This window comes from Misgurnus anguillicaudatus, chromosome 3 (genome assembly GCF_027580225.2).
Source record: "Misgurnus anguillicaudatus chromosome 3, ASM2758022v2, whole genome shotgun sequence".
Taxonomy (NCBI): domain Eukaryota; kingdom Metazoa; phylum Chordata; class Actinopteri; order Cypriniformes; family Cobitidae; genus Misgurnus; species Misgurnus anguillicaudatus.
The window spans coordinates 27,231,803-27,249,220 of NC_073339.2; the positions used below are offsets into that span (position 1 = coordinate 27,231,803).

The 17,418-nt window shown below is 39.5% G+C and overlaps 1 protein-coding gene across 9 annotated transcripts in view; it reads left to right on the forward strand.

The window, feature by feature from the left end:
• Positions 1 to 17,418, forward strand: part of zc3h13 (zinc finger CCCH-type containing 13) — a 278,860-nt gene that overhangs the window by 91,661 nt on the left and 169,781 nt on the right. For 8 of the 9 annotated variants that reach the window (XM_073863726.1, XM_055205268.2, XM_055205270.2 and 5 more), the window contains one exon: positions 2,662 to 2,789. In XM_073863726.1, coding sequence (XP_073719827.1) covers positions 2,662 to 2,789 — 128 coding nt within the window. Of the gene's footprint in view, positions 1 to 2,661; positions 2,794 to 17,418 lie in introns of all 9 variants that reach the window. The other variant, XM_073863730.1, reaches the window with a different exon arrangement.

Genomic DNA, 17,418 nt, shown 5'->3' on the forward strand with positions numbered 1-17,418 from the left:
ATTAAGAATGTCTTGATGTGTAAACTTTAGAGAGAGTCGCGCTATGTGTCTCTACTGTAATCCATTAACGTACATTTGGCGAATAAAGCAATGAAACACAACGTAACGTTTTTATGTGGAGCGACTGTTGCGCTGTTTGGGATTCACCATCAGTCTCTGTATATGCATGCGTTTAAGTGCCCTTAAAGCCGAAAGTATACTAGGGACGTCCGCGTATGCGCGGCATTATTTTCGTCATCAGGAGGGTCCGCGTCCGGCCGCGCGGACCGTCCGCGTGCAGCCCAAAACTTGAGACCGCACGGACAGTGCGCGTACAGTCCGCGTACAACATCGCATGCGCGTGAAAATATTTAGACAGGACACTCCACTACAAACAATTATACAAAGGAAATAGACAGCATTTGCACACATACTATCGTTTTCTTCTTTAATTTTATTTCATCCATAAACAGAAAGCTGTGGAGCATGTTTGTTACCATATTGTTTGATTCCTGTTCTTTGTTGTCGCTTGTTCTAAACTGTGTTTGCAATGGTGGATCGGTTTCTTTTCTTAACCTATCCTAATGTTTTAATGTACTGTAAATGTCGCCAAATCAGTGCTGCACTAGAGTAATAATTTGAATAGAGACGCGTTTAAAAAAAAACAAGCAAACATAATTTCTCTCTGTTATTGACAGGGCACATATAAACAAAATTCTCTCCACAGTATTCTTTTTCTAATAAAAACATTTGTTTATGTCTGTATAGATTACAGTCAGATTAACATACTGAAGTCTGTGTCATTAATGTTGATCAAACAACCCATGACAAAGAGCTCTAAAAAATAATAATATATTTAATTTATTGTGTTATGATTAATTTAATTTGATTTCTGTACCTAATGCTAATTTCAGACCTTATTAATGTACAACTTTGTTCTCTTTTATAAATGTTTGCAATTTCTTTATTGTTTATTAGATTTTTCCCACCTGCTTTTTGCTGATCCGAAAAATAATCTGATCTGTGCCTCAAAAACTGTAATGTGATCCGAACTGTGAGTTTTTTTATCCGTCACACACCCCTAGTAAAGTTAGCACACAGTGATAGCCATAAATGCAATTGTACTAATAATTGGCATAATAATTTATTTCGGTGTTTCGGTTTCTCGGCCATGGTTTCCTTTTTTCGGTTTTCTGTTTCGGCCAAGAATTTTCATTTCGGTGCATCACTAAAATTATGTCATCTGATTTTCACGTATATCCATTTGGTGTCAAAGCTGTCAATCACGCCGCGTATCTCCCGCCCTGTGGAAGCATCTCGCCGGTCTTGTGAAGTTTCATTGAAGCTCATGTTTTATCCACAAACCACCGTAAAAGTAAATTTGCCCACTGTGTTTTGAATTTTCAAAAAATTTCAAAGCATTTTCCCAAAATAGGTGTCAAAAATCATTCCATTTGCTGAAACACAGAGAAAGTTCTGGTTAAATTAAGACATTAAGTATCTGCATGCTGACGATATAACAATCTCACTGTGGAGAATATTGCCCAACACTAGTACATGGTGCATAATTTAAATGCATATTGTATGGTACATTATTTGGGACTGAATTATTGTTTTTAAAGGATTGTGGATTTTAGGGATTATAGGATTGTAAGTATTGTTCCACAGGTGTTTATAGTTCATTTAGGGCTGGGGAAAAAATCGATTTGATTTTAAAATCGAGTTGGTGTAGGTCAAATCGAGTCATATTTTCAAAAAAATCTATTTTTTTTTAGATTTTTTTCTCCCTCTCTGCAGTATAGCGCAGTACATACATTTTGCATTCGCCAAATCTTCCTTCAGGGTTTCCGTAGCACGCTCCCTGTGGCGCAGCCCTCTGCCTCTCCCCTCTCCCGAGTTGGAGTTGGTTTGGATTTACGGCAATTTTATGTTGATGCATTTTAACTCTTTCCCCACCATTGACGAGTTATCTCCCCACGCCCATTATCTCGTCAATCTGCAATACCGCTATTATCCACCAGGTGGCGCTCTTCAGCAACTTATAAAAAAACGGAAGTATTGCCCTAGGGCAAACTGCTGTATGTCTGTGTATGTTTTAAAGATCGCTCTGCATCTGATCTCTATCAAAAGTCCTAAACAAAAATGGAATTATCTCTGCTTTTTGCTCAAAATTTTGTATTTTTGATGAAACCTACACATATTTGAGAGGTGATAAAAACAGAACACATGAAGGTAGGTTGAAACGGATTTTTTAGTTTGAAAGCAAGAGGGTCTGTTCTTTTATTTAATATATTGTATGTTTATATATTTAAAAAGGAGCATTTTCTGGAAGGCATTAAACTTTTGTAAAAATAATAAAAAATGCTGGCGGGGAAAGAGTTAATTAAACATAATAAATATATATTTTTAAAATATATGTACAGTTTGCAATTATTTTCTTTTAAATGGGGGCGGGGAAAAATCGAATCGTAAATCAAGTTTTTTATTTAAAAAATCACAGATTTTTTTAGGGGGACAAATCGCCCAGCCCTAAGTTAATTGAACAAGCTTAAAGACATGGTTTAAACTTTGTCCAACAAAGATTTGTAAAACTAGCTTTTTACAAAATAATCTTTAAAATACAATGTCATAAAATAGGCATGTTCCTCTTTGGCTTAGTTTGTATGTCATTGTTTTCATTAGATTCTGATAACGGTGATTACGATTACGAGTTATCCCTTGAGATGAAGAGACAGAAGATTCAACGTGAGCTGATGAAGCTGGAGCAGGAGAATATGGACAAACGAGAGGATGTCATCATTAAGAAAGAGGTATGTGTACTTGCATGAAAAAATTATCTTTATGACTGGATTGTGCATAGAAAGCTAAACTAACAGCAGTAGATGAAGTCAACTGCATCTGAAATGTGATTATATTCCCAATCGATGAAGGGCATTATATCTGCGTGAATTCCTGTCAAAAAAAGATTAAAACTGTAATTCTCTGTATATATGTATATAGGTGCCGCGCACTCGTGTGTCTGTGTGTGTCCAAACTTTGGATCTGTCAGTGAGCGCGCGGTAGATTGTTTTTGAGTGTTATTCACTCATTAAACATCAAATCAGGTCCCGAACTTTGTCTCGATAACTATTTTATCAGCCAGCAAGTAGAGCTGCATGATTCTGTATAAAATGAGAATCACAATTCTTTTGCTTAAAATAAAGATCACGATTCTCAAGAATTTTGTTAATTTTAAAGATGTACAACTCCTGAACATTAGTTTAACATGAGTTTTTACAGGTGCAAATAATTATGCTTCTAAATGTTTCAGATAAGTGTACCAAATCTTTAAATTCAGTTAATGTTAATTGTAGAGTGATTATTATTCATTTTATTTAAAGAAAAACTTAAAAATATACATCTTAAGTAGACATGGATTAACATTACTTTATGGTAATAAGCTATTACGCGGTTCGGCGCATCACAAGGCGGAAACATTCGGCTGCAACCAATCGGAAGGCTTGAGAGGATTCCAGAGAGTTTTTTTACGCTCTCGCTTGTGGCGTGAGCGTCCATCGGGTGAATAAATCTACATGCACGCTTAATCTTCACGCCCATTAGAACACTTGGGCCAAATACAAGAAAACGTAATGTAAGTGGTCAAGTGCAAAGACAGCAAGTGTGGTTATTTGGACGCAGCCAATGCTTCCCCATGCTAAAAACCCTTTTGGAAGGGATAAGATCCGGAATAAGATCCTCTTTTTGGTACTAAAACAACATCAAGGTTCTTGTCGGACGTACCTGCGCCTTGCTCTGCCTCACTCATTCTCTTTAGTTTCTGTTTTTTTTCTGTCTAACTTCTCGGCGAAAGTATCTGCTGTATCAGTGGAGCGAGCACAAGCACATCTGGCTTGCGCAATAATAAATGTGACGTCATTGCGGCCGCTGTGATTGCGTGTTGTTGAGAGAGCTGAAAAGACTGCGTCTTTTCTCCTTAAAAATATAAATACCTGAATCGTCGAAATGCTGGATTTAAGATCGTGATCACGATCTTTTAACGATTAATCGTGCAGCTCTACCAGCAAGTCTTTTACTTTATTTTTTAATTCCTGCATTGTTTAAAAAACAAACCAAAACGCACATGTGGAAGTGCGCAACCTTGACTATTAGGTTAAGTATTTAGGACGGTACAAGTCTCAGAAAACGTTCTTAGATGAATCGCGATTCGGACGTGGGCCGATTCTGAATCGATTCACAAATGTCAATAATCAATTCTTATATGTTATTTTACAAAATAATAACGTTATGTTATCAGAACCAAAAGGCGGAACTCAACTGGGGGAGCGGTGATGCACACGGACACAACGTAAGAGAGCGCGCACTGCACAAGCACATAGCGGAGCTTACAAGAGCAGAAGAGAAAGAACACTTTAAATGCTTGTAGGACTATACTGCATATATCTCTATTCTTTTTGAGGAGTTTTTAAAAAATCCTTGAGTACATGTCGAGTACTCCTTAAAATAGCGGAGATGCGGTTTACTGAAACAAACAACAGTATCACAACAGTATCAGAAGCATACAAATCAGCGCTACGCTGCCCCTCTCCCTTTCTCGTTTGCTCGCTCACACAGACACCGTGCGCGTCTCTCCTGCGTGAGACAAGAATGCGCATCCTTGTTAATTTTGGAAGTTAAAGACGACTGAGCTGCAGTGGCCTTGCAAAACACATTTGAGAAAAAAGGCGCAGCAACTCAAAAAGACCTGCGTGTTTCACAATTACTCTAAAAGACCATAATGACAATTTCGCGCGTGGAGCAGCAGTTATGTGTGATCTACCGGCATTGCCTTTGCAATTGACGTATTGGACACCCCCGCCCTAAACCATCCGCTGACTGTTTAGAAATAACATGAATATACTTCTGTAAAAATATGCACATAGTTTGTTATTCAGTCGCTGGGTGCGCTGCATTATATAAATACAGTAATACTGCCGATCACTGTGTATAATGATGATGATTAGACGCTTAACGTTAGTCAGTTCGTGGAAGTTAATTCCGGTTAACATATAGAATTAATATGTCACGTTTAATTACAATTTTTACTGGTTTTAATGTCTTACAACAGAAACAGGACATATATGTATATAAGAATGACATTATTTATCTCTTAGTTGCATTAAAGTACAGTATATGACAGTTCAGAGACTAGTAGCAAAAGCGCAAACATTAACCTGGCTTTGAGAGCAAATGTGAAGTAATGACGTCACAGATATGAAAATTGGTACGTCAAGAATTGATTCTGAATCGAAAAGGGACCCTAAAAATCGATTCTGAATCGATTCATGAGGGTCCAAGCGATTCCCACCCCTAATTATTATTATTGTAGTTTCACATTAACATGCACATTGCGTTCTTTTCCTAGCATGAGGGTTTGTGGGCTTCACTTTACGTGAGAGAGCTTGTAGAGAGAGGATCCTTTTTTGCACGTACATGGACTTAATGCACGCGTCTTTAAAGGGAGGTTCCGCCTTGAAATGATCCTGGGGTTGGTGGCGGACGTGTGCCGAGTTCGGCCGTTCGCTGGAGTTTGTTTTCGTGCTGGTCTGGCGTGACCAGTGTTGTTGCTAAACGCAAATTAGCATGTTATGGTAGCCTTCGGGGCATCAGTGCATTAAAAACGAAATCGCTATGTCTATACTACTAATAATGCTCATAATAACCCCACACTTACACTGTAGCACAATGAGGGTCTCTATATGTAAACCGAAGCATTGAGAACTTTGCAAGTGTACAGGCAGTTTATTAAAAAGAAACACTTACCGTTCACGTCTGGATCACATATCCATGCGGGCGCCATCTTGGGAAAACTAAACTCTCGCGTGAAACGTTGTTGCCCTGAACAGGTGTTGTGCTTTCACGCGAGAGTTCAGTTTTCCCAAGATGGCGCCCGCATGGATATGTGATCCAGACATGAACGGTAAGTGTTTCTTTTTAATAAACTGCCTGTACACTTGCAAAGTTCTCAATGCTTCGGTTTACATATAGAGACCCTCATTGTGCTACAGTGTAAGTGTGGGGTTATTTTGAGCATTATTAGTAGTATAGACATAGCGATTTCGTTTTTAATGCACTGATGCCCCGAAGGCTACCATAACATGCTAATTTGTGTTTAGCAATAACACTGGTCACGTTAGACTAGCATGAAAACAAACTCCAGTGAACGGTCGAACTCGGTACACGTTTGTTATTAACCCTAGGATCATTTCAAGGCGGAATTTCCCTTTAAGGGAGACGGAGCTGACCACGGAGAGTGAAACATGCACCAGCACGCTTGACCTGCATGACGGACCAATTGGGAGTTTAGGGAATGATGTTTACTCACCGCACCACCTTCATACACTAGCTAGCCTCTGTTACAACAGCGAATAACATTTTCTATAGTCTTATCAATGTAAAATAATGAGACTGACACAGGGCTTCAGTAACGAGAGAGACTCAGTTTACTTAGAACTGCAGTGCACAATATACAAGGTAGGAGGAGTCACAGCATCAGCTACGGAGGCCGGTGCATCACTTAAAGAAGCATTGTCAACATGACAATACATTACATCTCCCCTCCTAAGCATGAAACAAAAACCATGCTATCAAAATCACTTTGTATACATATTAAATTATTATTACAGTTAATAAACATTACTGCATTTGCTCTTTAATTTAAGAATTCACATTAAACTTGCATGTACAAATATTAAAGAGATGTTGGCACAACTCACACGCAACCTAATCAATGATATCAATTATCACAACAATAAACTTCTGAACACAAACTTGTGTAACTAGGAAGGAGAGGTTTCTAGCACATCACTTCCACAAGGCGTCTTTACCACGCCTGTCCCTGACTACAAGCAGAGCCTGTCAGGAGGCTTCACAACTCTGCCTCGACTGGTAGTGTACTGTCCCGATGACGGCGTCTGCTTAGCAGATCCGAGTTCTGCAGGTGATGCTTGGGATGAGCCCGGATGTTCCACAGTCTTTGGCTCCTCGACACTCACTGTCTCAGACATCTCTGGCCACTGATCATCATTAAGCCTGTGACGGGACTCATTGGCGGCTGCTGTACTCTTGCGAAGATGCTGAATGTTGCGACGGTACTCTCTATTCCCACAGTCAACAACATAAGATCTTGGGGCACAATGTGATCTCACAACCACTCCAGGAGACCATTTGGGACTGCCAGGATGTGGCTGCATCCTTACTTCATCTCCAGGCTTCAGCGCAGGACGAGGACCACTTGCCCTCTTGCGATCATAGTAAAACTTCTGAATGCTTTTACTTTCATCTAGTTGCCGTTTAACTTTAAAGGGGTCATACGCTGTTGGTGTGAGCAGCAGACGGGCAGCAGGCAGGTTGTTGCGGGGGCGCCTGCCTAACAGCAGCTGAGCTGGTGAAAGGCCTACTGACTCCAGTGGCGTTGTTCTGTAGTCAAGCAGTGCAAGGTGTTTGTCTGGTGCCTTACACCAAAGTTTCTTGACAGTCTGGACTGCGCGTTCTGCTTCACCGTTGGAGTGTGGCGTATGCGGGGACGACGTTTTGTGATTGATTCCATAACTTTGACAGAAAACCTTAAACTCATCCGCTGAATATTGAGGACCATTGTCTGTTCGAAGGATGGTGGGGATTCCATGCCTACTGAATTGAGCCTTGAGCTTTTCTATGATAGCATGACAATGTAAGCCCTTCAGCTTATCCACCTCAATAAATTTTGAGTAGTAATCCACCAGCAGAACATAATGGTTTCCTTCAAACTCAAACAGGTCAGAAGCTACTTCTTCAAATGGAAAATCCGGCGTTTCTGTTGGTCTGAGTGGCTGTCTTGGTAAGCGATTCTGAAAGTCTGCACACTTTGCTCGATTTCCGCACTCATGCCTGGCCAGTATAGGACCTCGCGAGCTCTCTGCTTGCTCTTCACTATTCCTAAGTGAGACTGATGTATAAGTTTCAGCATATGACCTTGCATGGAAGGGGGTACAACTATACGCAGGCCTTTATAGACAATACCATCAGAAATGACAAGTTGGCTTCGTGAGTCCCAAAATGGCTGTACAACATCCGGCACCTCACGCCTGTGGTCTGGCCAGCCTTGTCGGATTGTTTGCTGAAGACAGCTGAGCTCCTTCTTTGTGCAGTCCTGGAGCTCTGAATATTTATGCTCACTGACTGAAACGAAATTTAGCATGGAGACACACTCGAAGCCTTCCATATCTGGCTTGTTTTCTGGTAACTGAGCTCTAGATAGTGTGTCAGGCAGTTCCATGTCCTTTCCTCATCTGTACTTAACAGTCAGGTCATACCACTGGAGACGGATGCGCATTCTCTGTATGCGCATTGGAGTAGAAAGCAGTGGCTTTTTGAAAATGTCTTCCAGAGGTTTGTGGTCATTGTAAACTGTGACATGGTTTCCAAATATGTAATTATGGAACTTGACACATGCATGCACTATTGAGAGCATCTCTTTCTCAATTTGCGCATAGCGCATTTCTGTATCTGTTAGTGACCTGGATGAGAAAGCGATTAGATGACTGTCCTGTAATAAGACAGCGCCAAGGCTGTTGCTGCTGGCATCACAGAAGATCTCAACCGGCTTAGATGGATCAAAAAACTGCAGCACTGGGGACTTTGTGCACAAGTCTTTAAGTTTGTCAAAGGCTTGTTGTTGGGCTGGTTGCCATACAAATTCAACATCAGCTTTCAGGAGCTGTCTTAGAGGTGCATCGACTTCACTGAGGTTTGGCAGAAACTTTGACAGATATGTGACGAAACCCAGAAAATGACGAACACCGTCCTTGTCTGTTGGCGTTTGCATGGATTTGACAGCCTCTATTTTAGCTGGGTCTGCTTTCAGACCATCTGATGTTATCAGGTGTCCTAGGTAGGGCACAGAAGATTGCTTGATGTGGCATTTGTCGAAATTGAGGCTCAGATTGTAGCTTGTTGCTCTCTGAATTACTTTTCGGAGTATTTCATCATGTTCCTTTACTGAGGGTGCTGCAATGAGAATGTCATCCATGACACTTATCGCTCCGCTGATGCCTTCAAGCATCTCATCCATTATACGCTGAAAGATTTCCGGTGAGCATTTTAGACCAAAAGGAAGCCTAAGCCACCTAAATCTGCCAATGGGCGTATTAAAGGTTGTCAAAAATGATGATGCTTCATCTAGTTCTATTTGCAGGAAGCCAGATTTTGCATCCAAGACTGAGAAGACTTTAGCACCAGGCATTGTGGAGACAACCTCTTCGATGGTGCGCATTGGGTAATGTTCCCTTTTATGACTTTATTCAAGTCGTTCGGGTCAATGCAGATCCTTACCTTGCCATTGCGGACAGCTGCTACCATCGAACTCACCCACTCTGTCGATTGGCTGACTTTTGTGATGTATCCATATTTAATCATCTCATGTAATTTCTCTATTATTTTCTTTTTCAGTGCAGCTGGTTGACGGCGGACAGGATGGACTACACCTTTTGCTTCCGGGTCGATTTTAATCGTGTATTTGCCTGGTAAGGTTCCAGTAGTGTGAATCAGCTCTGGGTAACCATCTAGTCCTGCTGGCACATTTTGTTTGTTTGTCAGGTGACAAGAATGTGTCTTATTTTCTATCTTTGTAGGCTGCAATGCATCAAGCGCATAACTAAGCCTAAGGCTTCAGATGTTGCACCACTGAGCACATTTTCTTGAGAAATGTCCACAATCTCAAATTCTGTTACCATCTTAGCATCCTTGTATTTAGTCAGAAGATCAACCGCAGCTACAGGCTTTAGCTTATGGTTTTAGTAGGACTTCAGCACTCGATTAGAGCATTTAAGCTCACCATCATGAAGAAGTGCTTTATAAATACTTAATGTCAATGTGTTACATTTTGCACCTGTATCTATTCTAAATGGCACCTTCTGACACAGGATTTCAATGTCTGCTGTCCATTTATCATCACTTTGTTCAGTTGTTTGTGTGACATTTATGTTCAGCATTTCCTCATCTTCTGTTTCAGATTGCAACTGCACACCGTCTGTGTTGACTAATCTTTTTCGGCATACTGCCACCCAGTGGTTTGGCTTGTGACAGTATGAGCATACTGAGCCTTTTGCTGGACATTTCCCCTGATTCCATTTATGTTGTGGGTCCTTACCGCAACTTGGACAGGTTTTTGGTCGATTTTCATGCCTTTCTTTCTGCACAAATTTCGTCTGTTTTTTTCTGATAAGTTTTCTTGTTTGCAGTTTGGTATTTTGTTTTTACGTGTACTGCTTGCACTTGAGACTCTTCCTCTCTGACTATTTTAATTTGCTTCTGCGACAGTTCAAACTGCTGGGCGATTTCAATTGCTTTGGGTAGTGTTAGATCTTCCCCTTTGTCTAACAGTCTCTCCTGGACGCGTTTTTCTCTTACACCCGCTATTATCGCGTCAATCAACATATCATCTGAATCTGCATACTCGCAATCCATTAAAAGGAGTCTCAAATCCTTCACAAAATGATCGAAACCTTCCGTGACTCCTTGTTTTCTTTGCTTAAAGCGGTGTCTGGCTATTCTTTTATTTTTCCTTGGCCTTATATAGTTGGCAAACTTATCAAGGACTTTAGACGGGTCATCTTTCTCACCTTCACACCACTGCAGCGTCTTGTATATCTCTCTGCCCTGCTCACCGATCCACGTGCCCAGCCAACCTGCACGCTGTTTCGCTGTTTGCTCAGATAGCGGACCGTCAAAGACGAATTGGACGTGGCTTCGAAATCTTTCGAACTCTTGATACAAATCTGGAGCATCCCAGTCGATTTTGGGGTAATCAAATTGTGATGATGCCATACTTTGCTTATTATCTGTTCAGGGCTCAAAATTAACTTTTTTATTTGGGAGCACTGGTGCTCCCAACTTTAAAGAGTTAGGAGCACCAGCAAAAATTTAGGCGCATCCATCCAAAAATTAAAAAGCACCACAACTACAATGTAAATGTTAATAGATTTATTTTATTAAAAATAAAACACCACCGCCGGGCTTTACACATCCTATGGCCAGCATTTAAAAGTTGGTCTTCTATTTTATTTTATTTTATTTTTTGCTGCATACATTCCTAAATGAATATTGAATACCCAAATGCTGTTGAAATAGTATAGCAGCAATAATAATTTAACAATTACAGGTAACATGATTAAGATTACATAGAAAATCTAGCAAACAAGTAAAACACTGATTAATTGTGACATTACAAAAAAGTGACCCTAATATAGAAGGCTAATATATATTGGTATTGATAACTGCATTACCAGGATGCTTTTACTACTAAATAGGCAATGTTTTAAAAAATACAACAAAAACATACCATCAGCATTGTCGTATTCCACGTCAACATGGACCACAAGGATGTTTGTCGAATGTCCATTCACCAGCGCATGCGCACATACACCATCAAACACACTTTGACAGACAGGTCGGTGTCTCCATCAATAATAAACACATTTGTCATGACACGTCTTATGTTTTTGGCATTTTCGCCATGTTTAAGCAAGGTACGTCTGGCGCTTAAAATGTTTTGATTCCGCCATTAACGCCGTTTTACAGGATTTACAGTAAACACAGTAAGTTACATTTTCATAGCAGAGACACTCGAAATCTTTAAGCCACTCTCTCTGAAAGGTTTAACGTCAACTCGTATTTTCCGGTGGTGGAGTTACATTTGAATCCGGATCGTCGTAAAAATACAGTTATAACCTTAGCTGTAATAGGCTCGCTCTCGTCAGCTTGCGACGCGTTCGTCTTTTCACATTTCCGCGCTTCACGGCAACAAGGAATGACTGACGCTCATATTAGCCAATCTGCGGTCTTCATTAAACGCAAGAACTTAATGGGGAAATTTGATTGGTTATGTATCGTTGGAGAGAACACTGAACCTGGGGCAGCGCCAGCACGCAGGATCACAATCAACTCGCGTCACAACAAAATGGGCAGTCCCACAAATGCTCCGGAATATATTTTAAGGTCGCACAGATTAAATTTCGGTCGCATATGCGACCAAAATGGTCGCAATTTCGAGCCCTGCTGTTCCTGACAGACTTCTGACACCATGTAAAATAATGAGGCTGACACAGGGCTTCAGTAACGAGAGATACTGAGTTTACTTAGAACTGCAGTGCACAATATACAAGGTAGGAGGAGTCACAGCATCAGCTACGGAGGCCGGTGCATCACCTTAAAGAAGCATTGTCAACATGATAATACATTACAAAACTAAAGTAGTAATACTTATGTATTTGTTTAGTTTTATGCGTTTCATGCGAGCTGAGGCAAACTTTCCCTTTTGTTTAAAATATAACTCGCTGCATCTTGGCGCCTCTCTCGCACACGTGCAGAGAGCTGCGCTCTGCCCGAGGTCAGATCACTAGGTAGTATGGTTGGGAATCGTTTCAAATTTATCGATTCCGATTTCAAATTTGATTCCACTTATCGGATCTGATTCCTAACAATTCTTGGTTTGATTCCAAAGAGGTGAAAAGCAACAACAGTCAAGCCTTTATAATAAGCCTTTAGTATTTATTTTCGTGCCCTTACAGCTTAACACAATAAACGATTCTTGGTTTGATTCCAAAGAGGTGAAAAGCAACAACAGTCAAGCCTTTATAATAAGTCTTTAGTATTTATTTTCGTGACCTAACAGCTTAAAGGAACAGTATGTAAGAAATGTATATCAATTAATCATAAAATGGCCCTGATATGTCACTAGACATTAACAAAACATTTTCATTTCAAATACTTATATAACTGACAACAGTGATCCGGCCAAGATATTGTCATTTAAAAAGTGGAGTTGCAGCCCTCAACTGATGTTTATGTTGACATGTTGTGTTCGCCACCTTCCTTCTATCTACCAATCACAAAGTCAGTAGTGTTTCGGCGTACAGGTGGCCAACTCTGTTCTAGTTACTACAGCTGCAGCTACGAACGTGTTAGATAAAAAATGTCATGAATCCGAAATATGTTGTGAAAGTCTTAAATAAAACAAGGATTTGTATAGGAGATGCCTTTGAAAGATGGAGACCGCTGAAAACAGAAGAATTTGAATCTGCCCTGATCGCTAACGTTATGCGTTCTCCATAGTAGATTCTCGCTGCGTGCACAATTATTAAAAAGCAACCTGGATTGAGGGTTATTTTATACAAAGTCTGATGGAATATCAATATTTCTCATATGTAATACGTTTGTGGACCCAAACTGCAAATGGATGTTATATTGTGAATGCTTGGCAATGGAGATTTCCTTGGTCGCGTAACTTTATGCCTTCTCCATAGTAGAAGCGCGCTGTGTGCACAATTATTAAAAAAACAACCTGGATTGAGGGTTATTTTATACAAAGTCTGATGGAATATCAATATTTCTCATATGTAATACGTTTTTGGACCCAAACTGCAAATGGATGTTATATTGTGAATGCTTGGCAATGGAGATTGCCTTGATCGCGTAACTTTATAGTAGAAGCTCTGCGTGCACAATTATTAAAAAACAACATGGATTGAGGATTATTTTATACAAAGTATGATGGAATATCAATATTTCTCATATGTAATATGTTTGTGGACACAAACTGCAAATGGATGTTATAATGTGAACGTTTGGCATCGAGATTGCCTTGATCGCGTAACTTTATGCCTTCCCCATAGGAGAAGCGCGCTGCGTGCACAATTAAAAAACAACCTGGATTGAGGGTTATTTTAAGTCTGATGGAATATCAATATTTCCTCATATGTAATACGTTTGTGGACCCAAACGGCAAATGGATGTTATACTGTATTGTGAATGCTTGGCATGGAGCAGCGCGAGTCTGGATGGACGTGTCGTGTCGTGCTGTTTCATAATAAAGGTATGATGTCATTTTATGAATGAACACTTTCCGTTATGACCTCGGTGCATTAAATGTATTATTAATTTTGCCAGAGCATTTATTTCATAAAACAGCACTTCGAAATGACATCTAAACCCTTTGTAATGATATATGGCATGACAAGTTTAATACCCTTCTTCATTAATATGATACATTGTAAACGTAATAGTTTGTAAACAAAGACTCAGTGGCTCGCCAGCGTGGCACAGTCGGCTTAAAAGGTTTAAAAGATAAAAACGTAATGTGTAGGACTCGTCACTTGCCATTGGAAGCTTCTTGTAATAACCAGTACGTTCCTGTTGGATCCTGCAGCCTATACTATCTGGCAACCTTGAGTCAGGGAGGAGGGGAATGAGATACACCGCTCTACAGTAATTTGAAAGTGATTGCAGTACCATTTTTGGCCACCATCCTACATACGGTTCCTTTAACACAATAAAGGAGGCTACATAAAAACTTATTTAGGAGCTACAAAACATAAACTTGGCTAGGCTAACTCCAAATGATTTTTTAATCATTTTCCCTCGTAACGTAACTCCTATCTCAATTATGGCGACTCAACAACAGAAAATGTATGCAGCCTTTTCACTATAAATGATGTGATAATCTGTAACACTTTTTTCTGTGTGAGCCTTCCTTTTGAAGCGATGGAGAAGAGGGTCTCACTTGTAGCATGTGCCGGCGCTGCAGCTGCACTACTGACACTCTGTATAGGCAACGCATTAAACGATGCATTTTTTAAATTCAATATGATGAACCAACTGCAGATGCTTTGCCATATTGCTGGTGACACCCATCTGGCAACATAATCAGGGGTGCAAACTTGTCACCTTTCGGCGAAATCTGCCGTTTTTGATCCAAAATGGGTCATTCTTGTGATTCGTCTAGATCCGATGAGTTTTTGAAAATGAGGGGTGAGGGGGGTCTGCGACAGGGTAGCAGTAATAAAATTATGAAAATTATGTCCAGCTATTGTGGTAATGATGTCAGTTTGGCGGGTTATGTTTTACAGTTTATAGTCACCTCATTTGTTGCCGAAGTTTAAGCAGTCTGCAGATTGAGCGCACACACTTAACTCATAGTATTTTCTCATTCGAGGTTACGCGCCTACGTCACGTTTCTGTGCGCGTTGTCATAAAAGCTTAACATTTGTACACCGCAGTTTTAAATTAAGTGATTATAAGCCGTTGAAACACAAACAACAGTGCTATATGCGCTATATACCTGTTTCTGTTTGATAGGAGCGTGGAAGCCGCGTATCCGCTTCTCATTAAGCATGTGAGTATTTTTGCCGCTGTATTAGCCTTTAATACACACATGCGTCAAAATTCCCGGTTTTTGCAATTGTCCTCATAAACGCGACAATTCAGGGCTTAAGAGAAAGTAAACAGCTAAAAGAAAACACATGTGTGTGTAACAGTATATTAGATCCGGAGTCGGACTTCGGTCTTAAAGGGGAAGTTGCCTAATTTTGCTCCTGTCTGTCACTTGTGTTAATCAAACAGTATTGAGAGAAAATCTCTCACTGCTCTTAACTAAATCACTTTCCTACCTTAAATAAAATTTGTATGTTGCATTGTACACGAGTTTGATTCGAGTTGCTCGTTCAGGGTTCATATTCTTAGAGCTATGACTGTGGAACAGAAAAAAACCTAAATTTTTTGTTTATGTGTACTACTAAATAATAATAAAAATGCACATTTCTGTAACACTTTACAAAAAGGTTGTATTTGTTCACATTAGTAAATGCATTATGATCGAAAAATTAACATTATATTGTATATAAGCATTTATTAATTCTTGTTTATGTCATTACAGTAATTGGTGTTAGTAATTGATGTTGCATTAACTAATGCTAACAGTTTCAAATTTGATTTAAATTAAAATGCTAAAATGAATAAGATTTACAATAAATAAATTACAAATTATAATATGTATGTATGTCATGTATGTATGTCTAAATATGAACGCTTGTGTCTTCGTCACCTTTTTCACCCCTGATGAGTTTGCACCCCTGATAATAGTTTGTCACAATAATTAAACTTAGCTTTGTCTTCTTCTGATTTTGCGAAAATGCAGCCTCACTTTAGAGCGCCTTCCACCATGGTCCATTTTTTGAACTGACTAAGTTTTTGATTGAACGGTCCTGCGCACTGTGCGCAGATGGCTATAGGTCAGGTGACTTGGCAGATGATGTAAAATTATGTGACTGTGCGGTCTGGAATCAATAAGTGGAATCTAAATTTTTATTTTCTAAAAAGTATTCGATTGCTTTCTTATGGATCCGATTATTCCAGAATCGGAATCGAAATTCAATTCCCAAACTGTTAGCAAGACCTCAAGCCCACCCCAGACATTCTGAGACTAATGTGAAAAAATCTTTATGCTTAATGCATTAAGAGAGTTCAATTAAAATATATATTAAAAATGTAATGGCAATCAGATGCACCCAAAATAAAATGCAACGCGTTGTGCTGCAACATAACTCACACAAAAAATATCTGCACAAGAACAATCACGCAAGAAATATCTGCACGATTTTAGAACTCGAGTCGCATAATTTAAGCCTTTCTTTATGTTCATGATGATTTTGTGTATAAAATCACAAAAAAAACTGCTGATTTTTTACAGGCAGAGTCATATGTATGTGGCTTACACTAAATTCTCTGTTGCACTTTGTATAAATGCGCATTGCACGTACAGTCATCTTAATGGTTGTATGCGCTGGCAAGAACGTCACTTTGCTGTTTTAATAGCAATTTTAAATATTCTGCATGCACTCATTATCTTTTGGAAACAACCGCAATGGCAAAGCATATAAAAAAAATCGTAAACCCCTTCTTGTCTTAAGACAACTTTGATTAACTTTTTGGATTTACAAAGTACCATATACTGTACAGTACTAGAAAATATGTCTTATTACTATTTATAATTTATATTTAATTGTGGATGTTTTCTCACAATCATGACATAATGTGAAGTAAAATAAAAAATCAAAATTAATCAAAAGAAAATCCAAAAACACCTTTCTTGTAACTTAACAATATCTCTAAAGTGACTTTTGATACCGCTTTTAGAAACTAGCCAAGGAACGCCCATCAAGCGAGTGCGTGTCGCTCGGTGTCGTTCACTTTTGTAGCTAATGTGACTGTAGAGTCGTCTTCTCTGTCAGTAACATCCGTGACTGTTGATGTTTACGCAGAAAAATAAAATATACGGAGGCGGACTTTCAAAACACCGTCACCAGTTATGGGAGAGAGAGGCGCGCGCTGCACAGAGAGAGAGCATGCACAGTAAATTAAGCCGAACAGTAAAATATAAATGTGCGCACTCAATTGGATAATTGTAAGTAAACGCGCAAACACTGATAGAATCATGCCATCGTGGAAATAAGATAAATAACATATTACTTGAGGGCTGTTTAGTTTGTTTAATAAAATAACAAATTGCGGGGCGCCCCCCTTATATAATGGTAGGGGAAACACTGGTTGTTAATGTTAGTTAATAGAAATAAAGCTTTTAATTGTTTT